At 42.7% G+C, this 21,978-nt stretch overlaps 2 protein-coding genes across 2 annotated transcripts; one reads left to right on the top strand and one right to left on the bottom strand.

The window, feature by feature from the left end:
- The first annotated feature begins 2,375 nt into the window (after positions 1-2,375).
- Positions 2,376-21,972, top strand: sin3aa (SIN3 transcription regulator family member Aa). The gene is made up of 21 exons (XM_005931708.2): positions 2,376-2,468; positions 7,973-8,189; positions 11,112-11,294; positions 11,673-11,779; positions 12,810-13,104; positions 13,206-13,454; positions 13,792-13,944; positions 14,132-14,287; positions 14,664-14,753; positions 15,140-15,258; positions 15,392-15,602; positions 16,153-16,269; positions 16,445-16,683; positions 16,992-17,175; positions 17,289-17,865; positions 18,497-18,666; positions 18,741-18,914; positions 20,082-20,174; positions 20,683-20,777; positions 20,928-21,120; positions 21,358-21,972. Exons 1-21 carry the CDS (start codon positions 2,395-2,397, stop codon positions 21,586-21,588), a joined length of 3,927 nt encoding a protein of 1,308 aa, XP_005931770.2. The 5' UTR covers positions 2,376-2,394; the 3' UTR covers positions 21,589-21,972.
- LOC121815169 lies at positions 8,512-11,111 on the bottom strand. Its single transcript, XM_042224652.1, has 2 exons — positions 9,926-11,111; positions 8,512-9,793 (listed from the first exon to the last, which is right to left on the bottom strand). The coding sequence occupies exons 1-2, from the start codon at positions 10,205-10,207 to the stop codon at positions 9,140-9,142; spliced, it is 936 nt and encodes a 311-aa protein (XP_042080586.1). The 5' UTR covers positions 10,208-11,111; the 3' UTR covers positions 8,512-9,139.
- Positions 21,973-21,978: the final 6 nt, after the last annotated feature.

Genomic DNA, 21,978 nt, shown 5'->3' with positions numbered 1-21,978 from the left:
ACAAACCGAGCTGATTTTTACTGGGAAAACCAGACAGCGAGGGTAGAATAGTTGAACCAAGCACAAATCTGTGCCTACACCTTATGAAGTCCTTCTGGGCCATGTGAGCATCAGAAACTTAAATATAATTTTCATTATTATTGTTGCTTTCAGTTTTCCAGACTGGATGTAATCTGTGCTTTCATTTGGTCCCAGTATCTTGCCATTATTATTATTATTATTATTATTATTATTATTGAGTACATGTACAAAAACTTATGTTTATGCGTTGGGGCGAGGGAAAGGGGGGGGGGTGTTCTTTGCTACAGAATTCATATTGAATTTGCTTGTAGTGAAGTTTGTTTTGTTTTTTTTTTTGTCTGCCATCCCTGTGTACTTTTTTTTTTTGTAGACTTTTCCTTTCAATGATGAACACAAATGTGCGCTATTTTATTTTTCTATTATTCAACAGCTGTTTTCATACGATTAGCTAGGATTATACAATTATCTACATTAATTTTATATTTGTTCTGTTATAACCTGTTTATCATTCGTATGACTAGTGATTAAAGTTATACTGTATTAAATAAAATTTAAAAAAAAAAACCTATGCCAACCTGTGTCTTTGTACAGGCGGTGTGTTTCTTTGCTTTCAAAGCGGCACTTTTACTGTTCTTCACTGAATATGGTAGCCTATCATTGTGTCGACAAACGCAGCTTCAGTCTTGTACTTAATGCAATGACATAAATGAAAACATGGCAATTATAAAAGTAAAGCTAGGAATAAAAGATGTCTCTCACATCGTGCGCATGAATCAGTTTTTCTGATTTTAAATAACGATTTGAAAGCTGCACAACGGAGCAGATTTAATGGTATGCTGCTGTTGTCAAACCCATAAGGCAACTTTATTGACTTGGTTCCCGTTCACTGCGCTCAGCTTCTTGAGGAAAAACGTTATTGCTGTACATTAACTGGAGCAAAACCTGCAGGCTAGTTTAAGCAGAAAACTCAACCTGCATTGCATCATGCACAGCAGCATGCCTCACTCTCAATTCATACCAAAACCCTTCCAATCTCTTGGTCTGCTTAAGTTGTTTCAACCTCTTCACCATGCCTGCATCCACCTGTAAGCGCTGGGGATATTTTTTTTCATCACTACCCAACTTCTCTGGTTTCATATTTGCAGAGAGTGATGACCCTCGAACCACCAGCTGCATTTTTGCTGTAATAAATCAATGGTATAATCCTCTTGATACCAAATGTATCATTTGACACGAGTTTTTGAGACCTCTACATTGTAAGCAACAAATCGCACAAGCTTGAGCAAACTGATATTTAAGTTCGGTTGTAATTTATCAGAAGCTTCAGAAAGCACTCTTAATTATTTTATTTTTTTAAAGCAAGTCAAGTATCTGAATACATTATTGAAGAAGCTCATAAAGTTACACTTTGCTAGTATGTGTATGGAGAAAATCCCAGAAGATCCACAGTTTCGAAAATACTGGGACCAGCCCATCCATGACACGTCCAAAGTCTCTTAAATCACTTCTCTTCCCCATTATGTCAGTTTGAACTTGACCATGTCTAAACGCATTGAGCTGCCCCTATGACTCGCTGATAAAGAGATTTACCAGATTCTGAACAAGTGTATCTAAAAAAAATGGCTATTAAGTCTATATGAAAAATCATGTGAATTAAGCAGTGACCAAATCTTTACCCAATTGAACACTTTTTTTTTTTTATCCAAAAATAGCAACGATCCCTCAGAGTGACCCAGATTTTCTCCCTGCGCATTTATTGGCAATAACTAATAGCAAACATAGCTTTTAAAAAAAAAGTAGTTTCTCGCCACAAATACAATCGTAGAGACAATATGATCTCTTCCTTTATATAGCATTGATACGGGGCTTACAAAGTGCAGAAATAACTATATAGCTATAGAATATTAAATAAGAGGAAGGTTGCTGTTTTCAATGTCTACTAAGGCATTGTGATTGTAGACAGTATTAAAACAAAAAAATATTTTTTTCCTTTATAATTACAGAACAGTCTGCGCAATGAGCTCAATTACAGAACTTTTCAGTAATTTCACACATTTATTTCTTACAGTTTAAGCAGCATTTCTTTATCATACAGAATTGACACTGCATTTCTTTCTCCTTCCTTCAAATATCTCCGTGATTAAGTCCAGTTCTTCACACTGACAGAAAGCCGACTTTTACTGGTAGAGCTTCGTGTGGCCCGCGGTGTAAAATGAACTTGACACCCCCACCGCCGCCCTCGGTAATCCTCCACCAGTATCGGAACTGCAGGTTTTGCGCGTGGTGGAGAGGAGGCTGTTTCCCTGCGATGCTGCCTCGGTTTTTAGCGGGTCATATTCAAACGCAGAGTGACGTGTCTTCCAGTTTGCGCCAATGCCAGTGGAGAGGGGGCGTGTCCAACTATTTTGTTACAAACACGAATCCGGAGTAAGGAGTCTTTTTACTGGGTATGTAACGGCTGCTTAAACTAAATAATATCAAGAGTGTCGCTGCCTTACGATGAGTGTGATTGTTGCGAAGGATCTGAGGGCGGTCTGGTGTCAGTGGTGGCTTTTTTTTTAACATTCTTATTATTTTGTGCGCGTAAATGAATTGCGAGGCTCTTGTTTCGCGAGTAAACGGCAGCAGAATAGCCAGCTTCTTAAGGTGTTGGCTGCTTAAATGTGCGGGATGGCATTATGTCGGCCAGTAAACAGCCTCCCGGGGCTGTGTGGACACCATCTGAGGCATCCCCTCTGTCTGCGAGTCGAAGCATTTTTGTCTGCAGCGTTGTGTGAGCGTGTAATGGATCGGCAGGGGGAAGGAGGGGAGGGGGGTGTAGTTGTTGTGGTGAGACAGGTTAGACATTTTTACTCCCGACTAGTGAAGTAAACAAAGAGAGCTGCAATACGCGCGGTGGTCCTGTCTGCGGGACCCGAGAGAGGGAGAGGGGGGGAAGTGGAGAATGGCGTGGCTCCGGTATTGCCACACAGCTCCGCCGTAGTTCTCGTTTCGTTTGACTTTGGCATTGTTTAGTAAGGACGACCGGATCGGCTCTTTCTGTCCGTAAAAGCCGCCGTGCTGGCCGCCGAGGCCCCACTGAATCTCCCAGTCCACCGGTACTCGCGTAAAACAAACCGCGAGTGAGTGAGTGTTTTAGTGCCGCGAACCCTTTTGTTTGTGGACTCCGCAGCCAGCGTCGACCGAGCGAGTGCGCGGTGCAGACGGGCTGGCTGGTCCTGCTAGCTGTGCGCCTCGGTGCTGGGGCTGTCTCCGCGTTTCATCCAGATGGGAACTTAAAGGGGAGCACTTTAATGTTACGCTTTTTGTTCGGTTTGGAGCGTTCGTGGAGATGGGTGTAATTATAACGGGGGGGGGGAACCAACTCGGGATAGTGAAGCTGTGCGTGTGTATGTGTGTGCTGCTGCCGATGGTCGCAGCTGAATCCTCTGCCTGGGCTGGAGGGAGGAATCCCGGGCTGCTGTTGCAGCTCCGCCTGTCGTGGGCGAGGGTTTATTTCGGAAGTTCCACCTTTTTAGGGGATTTGTAATGCGGGATCCGTGCAGCGATTGGCTGCAGTGCCTCCCACGTCCCCGCCCCCTTGCTGTGGGAGGGACACAAGCCTTAATGGCACAGCCCGCCCACAAAAGTCACGTGCTGCAAAACTCCAGGAAGTAGCTAATTGTTTTTCGAGATCTATTGGTTGGGTGGATGGATAGATTACTTAAATGAACGTTAATAGGGAATATGCAGTATTGCAAACAGCAGGGCAGACAAAAAGAATTAATACATAGATGCAAAAACTAATTTAAAATAGAAACCAGAAAGACCGAAAATTCCAAATATTTATGTATTTATGTTTATATTATAGCTCCAACCATCACAGCATTTTAAATGCATAGGTCCTGGACAATAGCAGCCACTGCAGCAGAAAAGTCCTAACTTTTTTTTTTTGTAAAACAACTCCTTGAAACATTTTTTGTGGGAAGTTGAACTGTAAATCTACTCTTACACAATACCGCCAAAGGAACCCTGCATCTAAGCATTATATTTTACATTAAAATTCTGCAGACTATCTTGCATGTAGAAAAGCTGCAATGTGGTATGATGTGATGCTGATGCCCAGTGTGTGCTGTGAACTAAACTTCAACTAAACTTCATCTTAGAAGAGCCATACCATAGAGCCCCAATCATTCTGTTACTATATCCATTGAGTCAAAAAACAAAGAAATATCAATAATCACACTTGTGCTTTATTTATTAAGTAGTTATTATTTATTGAACATCCATCAGTTGTGCAGTAAACAACATGGAATATATGTGGATGTGTTGCTGTTGTTGATTGTTGAGGTTAAAAGACAAAGACTTACAATTTAAACCAGTGGTGTCAATCACATTTTACACTGAAGACAACATACTGTATACTTTGATCATAAGTGGGTGGGATGAGTAAAAACATTTTTTTACATAAAATACAGAAAAGATTCTACAGAAAAGGTTCTGCCAATTCATTAACCAGACTGTCCTGTAATTATAAGAAAATGTGAATTCATGGACTCAATGTAACAGAATCCAAAAAACAAAACAAAACACAGAATTGTTATAGTACATAGTGGAGAAACTGGAACTTTTCTGTAATATAACTGTTTATCTATTATTTAATTACTTTAGCTTAGTAGTAATGGAACTGGGGTTGAGGGGCATAGTTGGAAAACCTGTAAAACTTATGAAAATACAGTTAAAAGTTCAAAATCTATGCATTCCTTCTCAAAGCTGGCCAGTGGGCAGGATTGGAGTCTTGGCTGGGCCAATTCTGGCCTCCACGTCTTATGTTTGACATCACCAGTGGATGCTATTTAAAACCCAGTAACTGCCGTCTGTATATTAATGTTCAAATTCATCTTCAAAGCAAGAGAAAAAACTCTCAAATGCTCTTTAAACTTTTCCCTGGTCAGTAACATGCTTATTCCTCTTGATAAAACTCATGTGGCGCCTTATCTAACACCTCCGTGACCGTGTTATACCTTAATAATGGACAGGCTGTGCTTTCTACGTTAGTCTCTAAACATGGTGCTATTATGCTTTCCCCATTTATACTGCAGCTGAGCCTCTCCGCTCTGTGCTGGCATTATCGCGCTTCAAGTCAAAAGGGTGTGCTTGGTAACTGCTCGAGAAATCTTTGATTGACAGTTCAATTTCACAACTGAACTCGTCGCCCCGCCCTTGTCCGGGTTCTTCGAACAGACTGACCAATAGCTCCTAAAAGGAGGACCGCTTTTCACTCCAGGGTGAAAACCCCGCCCACCCCAGCTAACCGAACGGAGATTGTTTTCGTTTGTAGGGGAGATTCTCACTTTGTAGCTTGAATTGTTTATTTCAAGTAATACGCCATCGATTAATTGCTTTTTGCAGATACACTGAGTTTCTGTCTTCTCCAGTCAGTGGTGTAGCCTTTCACCACGAGCGAACGGATTATCGTACCATCATCACCGAACTTCTGCTTGCTATTTGGGAGAGAGGGGTGAGTTCATTCAGCAAGCTAGTGTTGGCAAGCTAACTCCCTCCGGTCAGAAGACGTTTTAACAAGATCACGTAGATGATCGATGCTTCTTTGTATGCCGTTCACTCATAAGTTGATCTAAATCCATCAGTGTGGCAAATCAATAGCAAATATTCGCCGTTTCAGCGAGAGCCCACCAGATCGCTAATGGCTTAGCTGCATGTGCTTCCCTCTCCTAGCCCCGGACAGCGATCGGTGTCAGGCTACTCATGTTGTTTACATTAGCTAGCTGCTAGCAGACAGCAAACAACTCCCGTCGACAGAACAAGTTCCCAGCAAAGTTAATTAAAATAAACAGTATACATTTATTTTAGCCTGACCGTTCAGCAGGGTGCCTTGCGTACGAGTTGCTCTTGGCTCTTACCTGCTGGAAAATGGAGTGTAAACGTGCTGAACTCCTGCGCCACGCTCTAAATGGCGGGCGTGGGGAAAGCGTAACTCGAGGTCGCTGCTTGTAAAGGCCTGTAAACGGGACGGGAGAACCGCGGTTGTGGGTCTGTTACCGTGTAATAGACACAACCGCGTTTTCATATTGGAGGACTGTAACGTTACTACACTGCGCTTCTGTCTGTAAATACCACAGGCTGGCTTTCTTTGGCCGTGCGGAACGACTCGTTTGCTGGCACGGTGGAACTCAGCTGCTGGTGGGAGCAGAGAGGAAGCGTCAGAAGCAGCAGCGCACGAGCACTCGAGTTTATCATTGTGTTACTTTTGCTCGACACACGCGTGTAGAATTTTATTAGCTGCCTGACTTTATCGCTTTTATCTTTTTTTTTTTAAGTACGCCATTCCTTCGAGTGCCCGAGAGTTGCCGTCGTCTTGAGGAAGTTGTGAATGGCAGACCGACTTCCACGTTCCCACAGCACCTGTTTGTCGGTGACGTAGGCTGTGTGTCTCATTGGCTGCTCGGAGCGCGAGTCGTACATTCAGTTCATGCTAACGTTGTCATCCATGTAGCACGTAGAGACACGGGACAGATAAGACAAGGCACATGGGATCCGCGACAAGCCACAAGTTGTCGTAGAAATATTTTAACCGGTATTTTTGTCAGCGGCGTAGCCAGAAATAACAGAAAAATACACAATACACTTTGGCTCAACCAAACGTGTATCGGTAACGCCTGCGTGTAGCTGAGGGAGGGGGGGGTATAATTAAATCATGTTCATCGATTCATTAACGTGGCTATTACTTTAATGTAGCAGTTGATTTAATTGCCTGTATACTGCCGTATTATTATAGCTAATACTACCTGTGATTATTATGTATACATTTGAAAACTGCAAAATAATAAGAAACTAGAACTCTGACGAAAATTAAAGTTTATTATTTCCATCCAAAATACACTAAAGTAGAAGCTGAAAGCAGCAAAACATGCAAGTACTTAAATAAAGTGCAAGTACACGGAGCAGTATTGGAAAGTAGTGAATTACCCATGATTAAATTATTATGGTACACACATTTTGTAGCTTCATCAGCTACATTATTTGTGATTCAAGTCCTTGTTTTAGCCAGTTTTTTATGTGCACTGCTGGAGTGGTAAACACCATTTTTTCATTTTTACCATACTCCTGTACAGTTGTCTTCTTCCCTTTGAAAAATACTGACTAAAATGTGTTATGTTTTTAATTTAAATATGGACAGGAATATTTGTAAAACTAACTTAAGAAAAAAAACTTATTAATCAGAAGGAAATTCATACACAGCAACCAGGCTTCCCCCACACATAATAAAATCAAAGTAGAAAATTCACTAAATACAAAATATGTGCCCCGTCCTCACATGGGAACTTTTGCAGTAAACGTAACTTCGTGGCATTCTTGCTGCGGCGGGCAAGAGGGAGGGTACAGATAACACTGGTGCAGAAGTGCACAATGCAAAACAACAAAAAGACCCCCCCTCCCAAAAAAAAAAGAAAGAAAGAAGAAGTGGGGACTCAAGACTCCCAGGTGCTGTATCCTGTGTGTAGTTCACCTTTGCCTGCCAGCTTTTCTTGAATTCTCCAAACATGCACATGGCCGAACAGCTGTTCATGAAGCTCCATATTCATGCATAAATTTGGATGTAGTTTCTAATGAGAAAAAAATGCTGTCAAAGTAGTCAAATCACATGTTAATGAATCAATATGGTCACATTTTATTGACCTTGATAAACGTAGAGGCTTCTTTTTGGTGCTGAAAGCATCAGACGTTTCAATAAATCTGCGTACTCTGAAGATGGTTATGCAATCATTTTCTGCCACAGCCAAACAAGAAAAGTGGTTCACTGTGTGTGTGTCTATAAATTCACAGTACAAGCAAAAAAATATATATTCCCACAAATTCTTGAATGAAATTGTTAGTGTGATGTAATCGATTCAGATAACTTCTCATAGGTCTGAGAAAATGGGCTCCATATGTTGCTGTGTATTTACAGATCTCGCAGCTCTCCCGAGTATGCGTACATAATGAAGCGGCGTGGGGAGGATCCGGAAACGGTTTTTGCGTCCCCGCAGCGGCGCCTCGGTGGCAACGCGGAGGCTTTCCAACATCGTGTCCTGGCCCCTGCTCCAGCTCCGGCTGTGTACGAGGCCGTGTCTGACAACATGCAGCCCACAGCAGGCGTCCAGTACTCCGTCCCACAAGGATATCAGGTACACCGCGTTGCCCGCTCAAGATTTATTTGATCGTTTTGTTTGAAGAGTTATCATTTAGTGAGGACATAGCAACTTTTCTTTACTAAGCACTCACAACTCATGCTCCAGGCTTCCCCACCTGTCAGCTGTGCACATTCTGTCTATGTGTCTCAGTTTATATCACCTTGAGGGGACTGTTGTTGTGATTTGGCACTACCTAAATAAAACTCAGTCTGATATTAAGGGACTATGTGGCACTTTCACATGGTACTATTTGCTGTACTTTTACAGTTTTTTACAGTCGCTAACAAGCGCCTACCTATACTTCAGATACTTTTTCTAAACTCTTAACACAGACCCACACCTACAAAACACAATTGGCCAAATGGATAATATCCTTCCCAAAAATACACTCTGTTAAATATATACTAACTCCTCATTTCAAAATTAGAACACATCTTTCTCTGCACACACTAACTGTACAAAAACACTATAAATCTGACTCAAAATGAAATTAGTCTGTCAAAGAATAACACTTGTCTTCACTTCACAAGGTACATGCAGTCAATCAAAGTACACCAGGTGTCAAAATACTGGCTATTATTGACATTACAAAAACTGCATAGACTTTTATGTTTCAGTTTTACAGGTATGTGCATGCGAAACATGCAATCCACCATTTTGACACCAGAAATGTCTTGGTTGGTAACTGCATGTCCACATGTACAGTAATGTTCACATTCAAAAGCATTCCAGTAAAAAGCAAACAAGTTTCTGTGTCTTTACTGTTTACTACAGGAGGTACAGTAGAAACACGGTATGATAGGACAGAGAAAGTGTCACAGTATTGCTTACAGTGAACAAAATATCCATGGAACACACAAGAGCATTCTGAACAAAAAAACAACAGCAAAAAGCCAAGATAAAAAGGGGGGGAGGGGGGCTAAAAAAAGGCAAAAAAGTTGCATCTAATCTCTGCGATCTTCAGGGTTAGGCCACATGTTTTCATCAACATCACATCTGATGTCAGCCAAGTCGATGCACCTGGGATAAAACCGCCTGGTATGTCGGATCCACCCTTGGCAATCGTCAACTGTGATGTCCCTGGAGCCAGCATCCATGGCTTCAAGGAGGGACATCTGGTCATGTGGCTGATGGTCATAAACCTTCCACCGCCATGCAGAAAAGAACTCCTCTATGGGGTTGAGGAAAGGTGAATAGGGTGGAAGGAAGAGACTCACCAGTCTTGGGTGGACTTCAAACCATGTTGTTATTGCTTGCGAGTGATGGAAAGCCACATTGTCCCAGGTAATTACAAAGGTCCTCATGTTTTCACCCTCCTGACCCTGCTCTGGAACCAGGCGCTGGTGGAGATCATTGAGAAAGGCAAGCAAGCGCTCTGTATTATAGGGTCCAACCTGACATTTGTGAAGGAGTAATCCTGCATTTGCAATTGCTGCACACATGGTAATGTTTGCCCCTCTCTGTCCTGGCACATCAACTGTGGCCCTTTTACCAATCACATTCCGTCCACGTCGACGCCTTTTGGCCAGATTGAATCCTGCCTCATCGATGTATATGAATTCATGAGGGGCCTGGTTGGCCTCCAATTCCATAACTCTCTGAAACAAAGTTTATGTAAGTCATGTTAGTACTGTATACCATACTGTACTGTAACCTAGTATTGTGTAGGTTACCTACTTGCAAAGTGCAAAGCTTATAGAACTGGACATTGGATTGAATATACACTGTACCTGGACATATTGTCGTCGTAGCTCCTTGACCCTCTCACTGTTCCTCTCAAAGGGAACAGTGTAGAGCTGCTTCATCCGCACTCTATGTTTGGACAATGTCCGCGAAATGGTTGTGAGGCTGATTCTATCGATATTGTCGAATATCTCATGGTCCGCCACAATTCTGGTTTGTATTTCACGCAGTTTTATTGCATTATTTGCAGTAACCATTTCCACAATGGCAAGCTCCTGATCATTACTGAGGAGCTTTCCTCTTCCCCCAGAGGGTGGAAGACGTTGCATTCTTTAGAAAGACAGACAATTCAACATATGCATTACTGTATGACCATATTGACATGTCAAGTGAGAATAGGAACAATCCATGTAAAATGCAATACTTACCTGTTGGTTTGTTGAAAGGTGCGTATAATGGAGGCAACCGTTGACCGCCTCAAATTGGGCTGCACTCTTTCACCAGCCTCTCTTAGTGAAAGACCATGGTTGATTACATGGTCAATGATAGTGGCACGGATTTCATCACTGACTACTGTTCTTGCAGCCCTTGGAATGCCACCACCACGCATTCTTACACCTCTACCTTGCCCTCTCCTTGGGCCTGCTCTTCTCTCTGGGCCCCTTGCTCTTACTCCTCCTCGACCAGACATTACAGTGTTTGTCTTTTTTTTGTTTCCAAAAACATCACTCCTCAAGGTCTTGCCTTATGAACCCCACTGAGTCTAAGCCAGAATGGAAGAAGGTGTGGTTGGCCCAATTTACCCAACATAAATCAGCTGTGTGTCAATTATTCAATTGTTTGTTTGTTTACAGCTGAGATATATTTTTGATATTGATATTGTTTTTGTACTGATATCATTGCAGGGGCAGAGGTTTTTATACTGTATCTACGGTTTGGAATATTGTTTTTGCTATTGTGGGATGTTGTGTGTTAACATTCGTAGATACTACAAGAACAGTCCATAGTTTTGTTGGGAGGTATAACTTGTCTGTTAAGAAAATGTAAGCATTGTGGAAATGTGTTCACTGACTGCATATTGGGTGAACACGACATGAAATGTGTGAATGGTATGGCCACAACAGACCGATCCTGTGCTAATTGTGTTTAGAGTTTTGCAAATGTGACAACTGTTTGGACAAACGCTTGTTAGCGACTGTAAAAAACTGTAATAAAACCTCTCTGATTTCCCAGGTTCCCACAGTGGCCCAGAACAGTGGCGGGCATGGGCACACTCCAAGCCCAGCTGTCCATGGGGGCTCCCACCACCACAGCCCGGCAGTGCAGTCCCACGGGCCCTCGGTGATGTCAGGGCACACCCATACAGTTGCTCCTCAGGCCTCTGCACAGGGCCAGCAGCAGTTCCAGAGACTCAAGGTCTGTAAATCTAATTTTACTAAAATGCTAAAGAGGTTTGGGGAAATTAACAAAGCTACATTATTAGAACTTCTCTGGAAATGAGTTTATTTTTAAGTCATTTGCTTTTTAGTTTGTTGTTTTTTGGTAGCTTTTATTTAAATTTGCACCATGATTGTAAAAACAAATAAGATCCATTCATAGTGATGGTTCATTATGCCTTAGACTGAAACATTAAAAATGTGTGGTAGTAGAGAAAATCTGCCCTTTTTAGGCAGATCACACATCAGTTGTGAAATTCCGTTCAGTTTATAGCTGATGCAGGTACCAGTGTTTTGGAAAAAAAAAAATCATGGCACATAAAGCTGGCTTTCCTCTCTCTCTCTTGCTCTCCCTAAGGTGGAAGAGGCTTTGTCTTACTTGGATCAAGTGAAGCTGCAGTTTGGCAACCAGCCACAGGTCTACAACGACTTTTTAGACATAATGAAAGAGTTCAAATCCCAAAGGTGAGGCCACGGTTTTGATTAAAGATTGATCCCTTAAAGGGATGACCGACTTTCTAGAGCAAATTTTAAATTTGATCGTGTTACCTACAGGAGCAGACGAATAAATAAATATTCAATGGCAGGAAAGTTATAATGCAGGTTTTTTTCTTGAATCGTATTAGCGAACAATTAAAGTGAGCAGTTAAATACAGTGGGGAAAAGGTATTGGGGTTATTTATCTAATTTATTTACATTAGTTTTTTTCGGTTCATCGTGAATGGTAGCGTCTCCATACTGAATCCAATAACCTCACGGACGGTCGCACTGGAGTGAAGTTATGATAATACGTTTTAACGAGCTGAGGACTGCGCCTTAATTTAGCACAATTGCAATAAAAAGCTTCGCGACACGTGTTAAACCCCAGCAGCGACATTCTCGCTTCTAAACTGCGTCTCTGAGCGAACAAATTGAGAGGGAAAGTTCGTGAGCGAGCTAGAATAAGCGTCAGCGGATCTTTTCAGTCATGTCACTTGAGTTTGGACACGGTTTGCAGTTAAGTAGAAGAAAAGCAACAAACACTTTTGCAAACATACAAACAGAAGGTATTTCAGGGGTGAAGCACCTCCGAGTCTGCTGCTTAGCGTAGCTTAGCTTAGGATAGCTTAGTTTTGTTCGAGTTAGCTTGTTTCATGCTAGGTTGGCACTTTCGCTAGCTGCTGCGGCCGCCGCGTAGCGAAGTAAACAACAACAATGAAATGTTGTGTAGACTAAATGATTCGTGGTACTAACGTGGACCTAGACATTAAACGTTTTTGACCAGTCGTTTATTTTACTTTTTCCCCTTCTCCATAAAACGAGCTGGCATTTTTTTCACAAGCAACAAGTCTTGTACAGTTAGCACCTACAGAGATGCATTTATATGGTTTAATTTAAAGTCCTAAGAGTACACACTGCTGTTGATGCCTGAGATGTTGCCAGGTTTTAAATGTACTCGAGATGTCTCCCCAGGTATAACTGAATTTTCAAATCCTTTCTGCTTTTGCGTTTCCAGTATTGACACTCCCGGAGTGATCAGCAGAGTCTCACAACTCTTCAAAGGTCACCCTGACCTCATCATGGGCTTCAACACTTTCTTGCCTCCGGGCTACAAGATCGAGGTCCAGACCAACGACCTAGTCAATGTGACGACACCGGGTCAGATCCACCACATCACCCCACATGGCATTTCAGTGCAGAACATCCCCATATCGGGAGCTGCTCCCCAACCTCAGCCTCCGCTTCCCTCATCTGCAACCACCACTGCTCCGCCCCTTCTAACACAGCCCACGCCTGCCAAGACCAGCAAGGTGAGAATAAAATGTGGTGGAGTAGAAACTTTTTTTTTCTTTTTCTTTTTTTTTACTGTGAAGCATGTGTTTCAGCACACTTAAAATCTTTCCTGTTTCAGCCTCCTCAGCCCCAGGCGTTAACACCAAGCAGCCAGAGCAATCCGTCCATCCCTGCCTACACCTCTCCCCGCTCGCCACCTATGCAGCTCCACCCACCACTCAGCGGGACCCCCACCGGCCCACCCTTGCAGAACAACCAGCCAGTGGAATTCAACCATGCTATCAACTACGTCAACAAGATCAAAAACCGCTTCCAGGGCCAGCCCGACATTTACAAAGCCTTCCTGGAGATCCTCCATACTTACCAGGCCAGTGTCTCAAAATGAAAGCCAGAGTGAAGTTCTAAAGCGTTTCTGAGCTTAAATTTTGAATTTACATTAAAATGAGCTTTTAAAGAGGACCTTTTATGCTGATTTCCAGCTGTTTTTGCTGTAGCCCTGTACTGTTCCTGCATGCAGTGTCAAAATGTATGGAAAAGCTACTGTTTTTTGTTAGTGCTGCTCTTGGTCATTTAGCCTAGCTTCTACTATGGACTACACAGAAGCGGCCACAATTCATGTAATGAGATATGACAGGAAAAATATAAAAAAAGCCCAGTAGAGTGACTTTTAATCATTCAATTTGTTTGTGTTCCTCCACCCACAGAAGGAGCAGCGTAATGCCAAGGAGGCTGGAGGAAACTACACACCAGCTCTGACTGAACAGGAGGTTTATGCTCAGGTGGCCAGGCTCTTCAAGAATCAGGAGGATCTACTCTCTGAGTTTGGGCAGTTTCTCCCTGATGCCAACAGTTCAGTGGTGAGAAAATCCATGTATTTAATGTACCATATTCTACTCATGAGTTCAGATTTATTAGAGACACCTTAAACACAAAGGTAAAGTTTATTCATTAAAATCAGCCTCTCAGAATAATGTTCCCCCCGTAGTCTGTGATCTGTCATGTTGATGCGCTCGTGTCTTAATCTGTGTTTTGTATTCGTCGTAGCTATTAAATAAGACCACTGCTGAGAAGGCCGAGTCTGTACGAAACGACCACGGTGGCACTGCCAAAAAGCTTCAGCTCAACAACAAGCAGAGGCCCAATCAGAACGGCTGCCAGATCCGTCGCCATCCCACGCCTGGGGCCACGCCCCCTATCAAGGTACATGCAGTCTCATACTGCTAAGTCCAATTTGGTTTTATTTCCATGTTTTATGTGAAGTGTTTCGCAGCAAAAATTTTCTAGCACAACTTCACCTGCTTCCAAGGTGCATGGAGAGGATGAAAGAATTCACAAAGCAGGAACTCCAGCAACACTTGAGGGAAGATGAACAACGTATTTTGGCTTGTGGCCTTTATCAGGGTCAACCCTGATGACTCTGATAAAGGCCACAAGCTGAAACGCATTGGTCAATTATTAAAGTTGTTCATCTTCCCTCAAGTGTTGCTGGAGTTCCTGCTTTATGTGAAATGTTTGAAAGTTTTGGTTTTTAAATTATTGAACCTGTGTCTTGAATGTCGTTTTGGGAATGCTGCAGAAGAAGCCGAAGTTACTGAACTTGAAGGATTCCTCAGTGGCAGAGGCCAGCAAGCATGGAGTCGGCACAGAATCTCTGTTCTTTGAGAAGGTGAGTTTGTATTTTGTTTTTTAGTTTGAATAAGAGGAAAGGGGAATTAAAAAGTGGATCGTCTTCCTCCATCCCACTCTGTCCCTAGCTTCCTCTTTTGTCACACGAACCCACTGCATGTCCTCCTTCACTACATCCATGATTCTTCTCTATATTCTTCCTCTTTTCCTCCTGCATGTTAGCTCCATATTCTCCAGCCTTTGTTCCAATATATACACTATCCCCCCTCTGCACTCCTCTGTCCAAACAATGTTTAACATAATCACAGAGCAACTTAACTTTATTTGCTAGTTTATCCGAAGAGCACAGGCTTTGTGTTGGTGGTTCTTGTTGTTCTCAAAAACTTGACTTATGCCACAAGACTTCAGCAGATTTTTATATTTTAGGTGCGCAAAGCCTTGCGAAGTGCAGAGGCCTACGACAACTTCTTGCGATGTCTGGTCATCTTTAACCAGGAGGTGATTTCCAGAGCTGAACTGGTGCAGCTGGTGCTGCCGTTTTTAGGGTGAGTAACTCGGATCACGTAAAATAAAACTTTTGCAGTAAATTTGATAGATTTATTTATTTTATTTTTTGGTTGTGTGTTTTTGTTGTTTTTTTTTGTTTTTTTTTTTTATATATATCTTTCTGTTAAACAGAAAATTCCCTGAGCTATTCAACTGGTTCAAAAACTTCCTGGGGTATCGTGAAATGTCCCACATTGAAACATACCCCAAGGAGCGGGCTACCGAGGGCATCGCCATGGAGATTGATTATGCTTCCTGTAAGAGACTAGGCTCCAGTTACAGAGCCCTGCCTAAAAGCTACCAGCAGCCCAAGTGTACAGGCAGAACTCCACTTTGTAAAGAGGTGAGAGAGGAGTGGACATCCAGGCGCTCATAAAGCTACTGTGTTGTTCTTTAACAGCAGTTGTCCTTTTTTCTGCTTTGATTTAGATTTATCTTGTTTATCATTTCTGAAAGTAGCTGTTGAAACTCGCTTGTCATTTCTTCCTGGTTGATTGGTTCACACTTGCAAACAGGATTTGTACAGTAGGAAGGGGAGGGGCTTCTGTACTCACAGCCTGAGCTGTGTGCATTAAAGCCCTTATTTAGCTTCTCTGCTCTCATTGAGTTTAGCCTTTAGGCTCACAGGGATAACTTGTACATGAGCTGAAAATTCTTTCCTTGGTTGATATAACGTATATGAATATAATATGCAGCGCTGTCAGAAAATAAGAAAAAAATCTTTTTAATACTTTATAGAGTGATATTGGAAGATTGTATAAAAAAAGTTAATTTCATATTTTTGTAGTTTGTTGGATCCGTTTTTGCTTAACGCTAACAGTCAACCTCATCCTCATGAATGTAGTTTGAGTTGACGTCTGTATTAATTTTTTTTTTTTTCCTGCTTTGTCCAGGTCTTAAACGACACTTGGGTCTCCTTCCCCTCTTGGTCTGAAGACTCCACTTTTGTCAGCTCCAAGAAGACTCAGTATGAGGAGCACATCTACAGGTGTGAAGATGAACGTTTTGAGGTGAGCTAATACGTGTAACTTGTGTTAATGATGACAACAAAAAGACGATATCCTTGAAGGGGGAAAAACATTGTGGTAGATGCTATTTTGCCTTTCCAGAAATTTTCCAATTTTGAAGTTAAATTGGAATAATGACTGACTGGCTATACTGAAAAAATCTCTTGTCCTCAAACAGCTGGATGTTGTATTAGAGACCAATCTGGCTACCATCAGAGTCTTGGAGACGGTGCAGCGGAAGTTGTCCCGCATGTCCGCGGAGGAACAGGCCAAGTTCCGCTTGGACAACATGCTGGGTGGCTCCTCAGAGGTCATTCACCGCAAGGCCATCCAGAGGATATACGGAGACAAAGCGCCCGACATCATTGACGGCTTGAAGAAAAACCCTGCTGTTTCTGTCCCCATCGTTTTGAAAAGGTACAGCTTGAATCAAGGGCCGAATCATTTACTGTATGTCTTTAACTCACAGTTGCTTGGTCTCTGTGGAGATTAGAAGATTAAAATAACATGAATCCATTCTGTGAGTTGGCCCACAATTTATAAACACAGTAATCCACACAAGGAAGGGAGCACAAATATCATGTTGGAGTGGTTAATCCAAAAATGGATTAAGAGAAACAGAATGATCTGGCACCTCCCTCTGTGTCACGCGCTGAAAGATGCAGATTGTTGTTTAAATTGACATTCAGATTTGGAGTTCTTACATTACTTTTCTTTTCAAACAGGTTAAAGACAAAAGAGGAAGAGTGGCGGGAAGCCCAGCGAGGCTTCAACAAGATCTGGAGGGAGCAGAATGAGAAGTATTACCTTAAGTCTCTCGACCATCAAGGCATTAACTTCAAGCAAAATGACACCAAAGTGCTTCGATCGAAGTCCTTGCTCAATGAAATCGAAAGCATCTATGATGAGGTCATTTTCTTTCTTTCTGTGATCATTTTCAGCACTTGGCAAGCATAAAGGTTGACTATACACTGCTTTAGAAAAAAATTTGTTACTGAAGTTTTGTTTTTTTTGCTCTGCAGCGTCAGGAGCAGGGCTCTGAGGAGACCACCGCTCCAGTCACAGGTCCCCATTTGACACTGTCCTACGAGGACAGCCAAATCCTTGAGGACGCAGCGGCCCTCATCATCCACCATGTGAAGCGGCAGACCAGCATTCAGAAGGAGGACAAATACAAAATCAAACAGATCATCTATCACTTCATCCCTGACATGCTGTTTTCTCAGCGGGGCGAGCTTTCAGATGTAGAGGAGGAGGAGGAGGAAGAGGAGATGGAACTGGAGGAAGGAGCTTCTAAAAAGCACAACGGTGTCCCGGGCAGCGGGAGTCCCTCAAAGTCCAAGCTGCTGTTCAGCAACACGGCAGCGCAGAAGCTGCGCGGCTGCGACGATGCCTACAACCTCTTCCTCGTCAACAACAACTGGTATGTCTTCCTGCGGCTTCACCAGACACTCTGCTCACGTCTGCTGCGGCTGTACGAGCAGGCGGAGCGGCAGATCGAAGAAGAGGTCAGAGAGCGGGACTGGGAGAGGGAAGTCTTGGGGCTCAAGAAGGAGAAAAATGACAATCCAGCCATCCAGCTAAGACTGAAGGAGCCCAGTGAGTAACAGTATACCACGATTTTGTGTTACATTTGTGTGCTTTTCCTTTTCTGACTTTTGTACCATGTCTGTTTGTAAAGGTCCTATCAATGCTATCTTCGTAAAGTGCTTAAACGCAGCGCACACGATAAAACCAGATTCAACAAAAACATAATAGTTCAAACACAAAGTAAAATCTTAGAACACTTGGCATAATGTTTTAAAATGGAAGACTCATGACAAGACCTAAGTGTCGTATCAAGAGTTTGACATGAAGTCTTTAAAAGTGATTTGAGAGAAGATACTGATGAAACAAGTTGCCGTTTATCAGGCAAGTCGGACCACGACTGCATCTCTCGGTCACCTTCTTCTAGCTTGAGGTGGAAACAGTCTGCAGGCTGTGCTCTGGTTGCAGGGACTGCATTTCCAGTATATCTCTAGGCCATGAAGAGCTTTAAATATAACATGTAAAATGTTAAAATCGGTTAAACGAATGTGCTGTGAATGTAGGAACAGTAAAATGTCAGTAACATGTAGATACATTGAGAAAAACTCACCAGTAGTTTTTTGTAACAAAAAGTGGAAATGTTTTTTCCCCTCATGCTGTTCCACTTAGTGATCTGTTTTTATTAAATATTTCTTCTCTCCAGTGGACATTGAGGTGGAAGATTACTACTCTGCTTTCTTGGAGATGGTTCGGAATTTGCTGGATGGCAACATGGAAGCATCTCAGTACGAGGACTCTCTGAGGGAAATGTTCACCATTCACGCTTACATCGCGTTCACGATGGACAAGCTCATCCAAAGCATCGTCCGGCAGGTATTGGCTTGTTTTCTCAAGGAAAGAGCTGCTGTAGTTGTTCACCAGCCAGTCACTAACTCTCTTTCCTTCAGCTCCAGCACATTGTGAGTGATGAGATCTGCGTCCAGGTAACAGACCTCTACCTGGCAGAGAGCGCCAGCGGAGCCACTGGAGGAAGCTTGTCCACACAGTCCTCCAGGAGCTCCGCAGAGACGATCTATCAGCGGAAAGCCGAGCAGCTCATGTCTGACGAGAACTGCTTTAAGGTAAATAAAGTTGCCGCTCGCTCTCAAACCTAGCCATGGCATGACGGCAGATTTTTGCTTTTGCTAAAGCTTTGGAAATATGGAAATTGGCTCATTTAAAGTTTAGAAGAGGTACTTAAAAGTAATTTTCCACAAGGCTGCAGGACTGGTTCCTGCCCAGTCCAGATGTCAAACTTAATTTGTTGCTGTGAAGAACGTCCTACTTTTACTAACTGGAGAGTTCCCTTTTTTTTTTTTTTTATGTGTTTGGGTGCGTTCACTGTCAATAAATGATCTCCACATTTTAAAACGCAAGCAGTATCGTTCAGTCTTTCCCTTGGCAAAGACTGTGAGATTTACACAGCAGCCAGGTTTGTGACAGACACGTGCAATCAGCATGACTTCTCTGTAGTAGGGTTTTTTTCATTGAGAGTACATAAGAGGGTGTGAATCACCAACCAGTTCCTACCCTCTAAAATGGTTGCAGTAATGGGGAGTAAGGATCACCATTTGCACTCACTTATTGCTTCCATTGACTAAAGCTGCTAAAGCCACCTGTCACCAGCGAGCAGATTTGCTTTTTGCCCTACTTTCAGCTTCGCTTTCATTAAAGCTTCACTTTACATTAAATATTTATCCCATTTTGTTAAAAACAGAAATTACCCAACTGGTTTTATAGGTGAATACCTAAAACCCATTCATCCTGTTTACTTTGACTGCAAACTGACTTGTTACGAAAGAGAGATGGAAACTTCCACTGAACACATCCATTTCCACTCTTTTTATGTGTTCAAAAATCTGAAGCTCAGTAAATCTAAAAACTGGAATAAAAGAGTAAAATGTTGCAGTATTTCCTGTAATCTGAGCCCTCAGGATATTTTTTTAATCTGACACATTAAATTATTTCTAACTCTTGGATAGAGAATATCATAGACTTATGGTCTGTTGTCACTACACTGAGTCAAACTACTTGCCAGTTTTTAGCCGAAATCTAAATATCGGATCAGCCGATCTCTTTCTGACGATGTTCTTTTCTGTCCTTACTTTCTCTTCGCTCCTTAGCCTTCTTGTTTCTCTCCACTGTCACAGAGTGCTGGTTTAAAGGGGATCGTTGGTGTTCCCTCTGTGTTGAGTCCTTATTTTTTGTTTGAAAAGTGTCTTAAACTGTCCGTCCTGTTGCTTTCTCAGGTGATGTTTTTGAGAAACCGAGGACAAGTGCAGCTCACGGTGGAGCTGCTCGACACAGAGGAAGAGAACTCAGATGAGCCCATGGAGGCTGAGGTAAGAAACACAACGGTAAATCTCGAGTGTCAAGGTCCATTAGCATCAGGAGCTATTTTTAAGCCAATAATCCATCTACTCTTTTGGGTTTTTGGAGGGGGGGATTTTGTTCACATTAAGGATTAAAAAAAACATGTCTATTATATAAATGATGTGTATATGTTTAATAGGTCCCCTTTAAATAAACAGGCTCTGTGATGTCTAATCAACTGTAAAATGGCAACAATGCTGCACAAATGTTGTTTAAATACTCACACTGATAAGAGTATTTGTATGGCAGTAGCAGCTCTTCTTTTATTCCCACACTGCTGAAATGTGGCATTTTATTACACACAGTTCAGTTCACTTAGACTAGTCATTTAAAGGCCTGTAATCAAGATAACCAGTGTGTGGAAATACTAGTAAGAACCTGTTGCCAAACTTGTGGTAACACTGGCGCAGTGCTCGTGTTTTCACACTCATAATGTGTGTGTTAAACTTGGGTTTTGTGCTTGTTTTCTGTTTGCAGCGTTGGTCTGACTATGTGGGACGCTACTTAAACCCAGATTCCACAACTCCTGAGCTGAGGGAGCATCTCGCTCAGAAGCCAGTTTTTCTTCCCAGGTGCGTTTTCCACATTTCATTGCTCTCTGATGGGCCACGCCCTGTAAAATTCAAACAGGAGGCTTTTGATTACAACAACCCTAATTGACTTGTCCTGACATATTCCTGCTCGATTTCATGAGTCACTCTCATCACGTTTGTCTAAACCAGGAATCTGAGACGGATCAGGAAGTACCAGAAGGGCCGAGAGCAGCTGGACAAGGAGGCCTGCGAGGGTGGCAAGAAATCGCTGGATAAGGAGAAAATGGAGTGCATGTTCAAACTAAACTCATACAAGATGGTCTACGTCTTTAAGTCTGAGGATTACATGTACCGACGCACTGCCCTGCTGCGAGCTCACCAGGTATTTACCAGCTAGTGTTGTTATTTAGCTGTTATGCCAGAAATATTTCTTGGTTACAGCGTTCCTGTATTTATCATAAGGGAGGAAAGTGAGTGACCTTTGACCTCCCATTCATTCTGTTTCAACTCTTGGCTCTGTAAGATGTCAGTGAGGGCGGAAGGCTTAGGCTTAGTTTGAGATTTCTGTGTTCAGTGAGTAGAAAATCTGTTTCGTGACATCAGTCTTGTTTTTCCTCAGTCACACGAGAGGGTGAGCACGCGACTACACAAACGCTTCCAGGCCTGGGTGGAGGCGTGGGTCAAAGAGCACGTCACCCGCGACATGAGTGCCGAGACCAACAAGTGGCTGATGGGCGAGGGACGTGAAGGCCTACTGCCCTGCAGCACCACCCGTAACCCAGAGGTCCTTCACTTCATGAACATCAACAAATATCGTGTGAAATACAGCACACCTAGCAAGGCACCGTAGCCAGCCAGACCCACGAGGGCAAACGGAAGCAGACTGACTTTTGGGGGGTTTAGGTCTGATATCAAACAGGAATAGAGGTAGAGACGAAGGGTCGTCAATGTGTTTTTAAAGCGGACATGGGAGCACAATTAAGCTAGCTGCCGTGTGTGTTGAAACCGGGGTGGGCAGGATTACTGAAATCTTTTTTTTTTTCTTTTTTTTTTTTAACCAGCGTTTTTAGCTGGGCCCATATTTTATTTTATTTTATTTTATTTTTTATTTTTATTTTTTTTCCCCAGGGCCTTCGGTGCCAAAACTTAGGAATGGTCATGTTCCAGTCGCAGACCTGAGCTCTTACCAGCACTCAGAGCCACGTCACAAACTTCCTCGAGCCTTTACGACAGAGCTTAG

The sequence above is a fragment of the Haplochromis burtoni genome, unplaced genomic scaffold (genome assembly GCF_018398535.1).
Source record: "Haplochromis burtoni strain Fernald_Lab_line unplaced genomic scaffold, NCSU_Asbu1 Contig_145, whole genome shotgun sequence".
Lineage (NCBI taxonomy): Eukaryota > Metazoa > Chordata > Actinopteri > Cichliformes > Cichlidae > Haplochromis > Haplochromis burtoni.
Note: the sequence above shows the minus strand (reverse complement) of the source record. Positions and strands in the feature narration are given on the sequence as shown.

Bases quoted from the DNA above. Each gene is read 5' to 3' on its own strand.
- sin3aa (XM_005931708.2), top strand. From the start codon at position 2,395: ATGCCAGTGGAGAGGGGGCGTGTCCAACTATTTTGTTACAAACACGAA. The intron at 15,259-15,391 runs GTGAGTAACTCG...TCTGTTAAACAG, and splicing joins CTGGTGCTGCCGTTTTTAGG to AAAATTCCCTGAGCTATTCA. The intron at 16,684-16,991 runs GTACAGCTTGAA...CTTTTCAAACAG, and splicing joins GTCCCCATCGTTTTGAAAAG to GTTAAAGACAAAAGAGGAAG.
- LOC121815169 (XM_042224652.1), bottom strand. From the start codon at position 10,207: ATGCAACGTCTTCCACCCTCTGGGGGAAGAGGAAAGCTCCTCAGTAAT. The intron at 9,794-9,925 runs GTACAGTGTATA...ACTTTGTTTCAG, and splicing joins TACGACGACAATATGTCCAG to AGAGTTATGGAATTGGAGGC.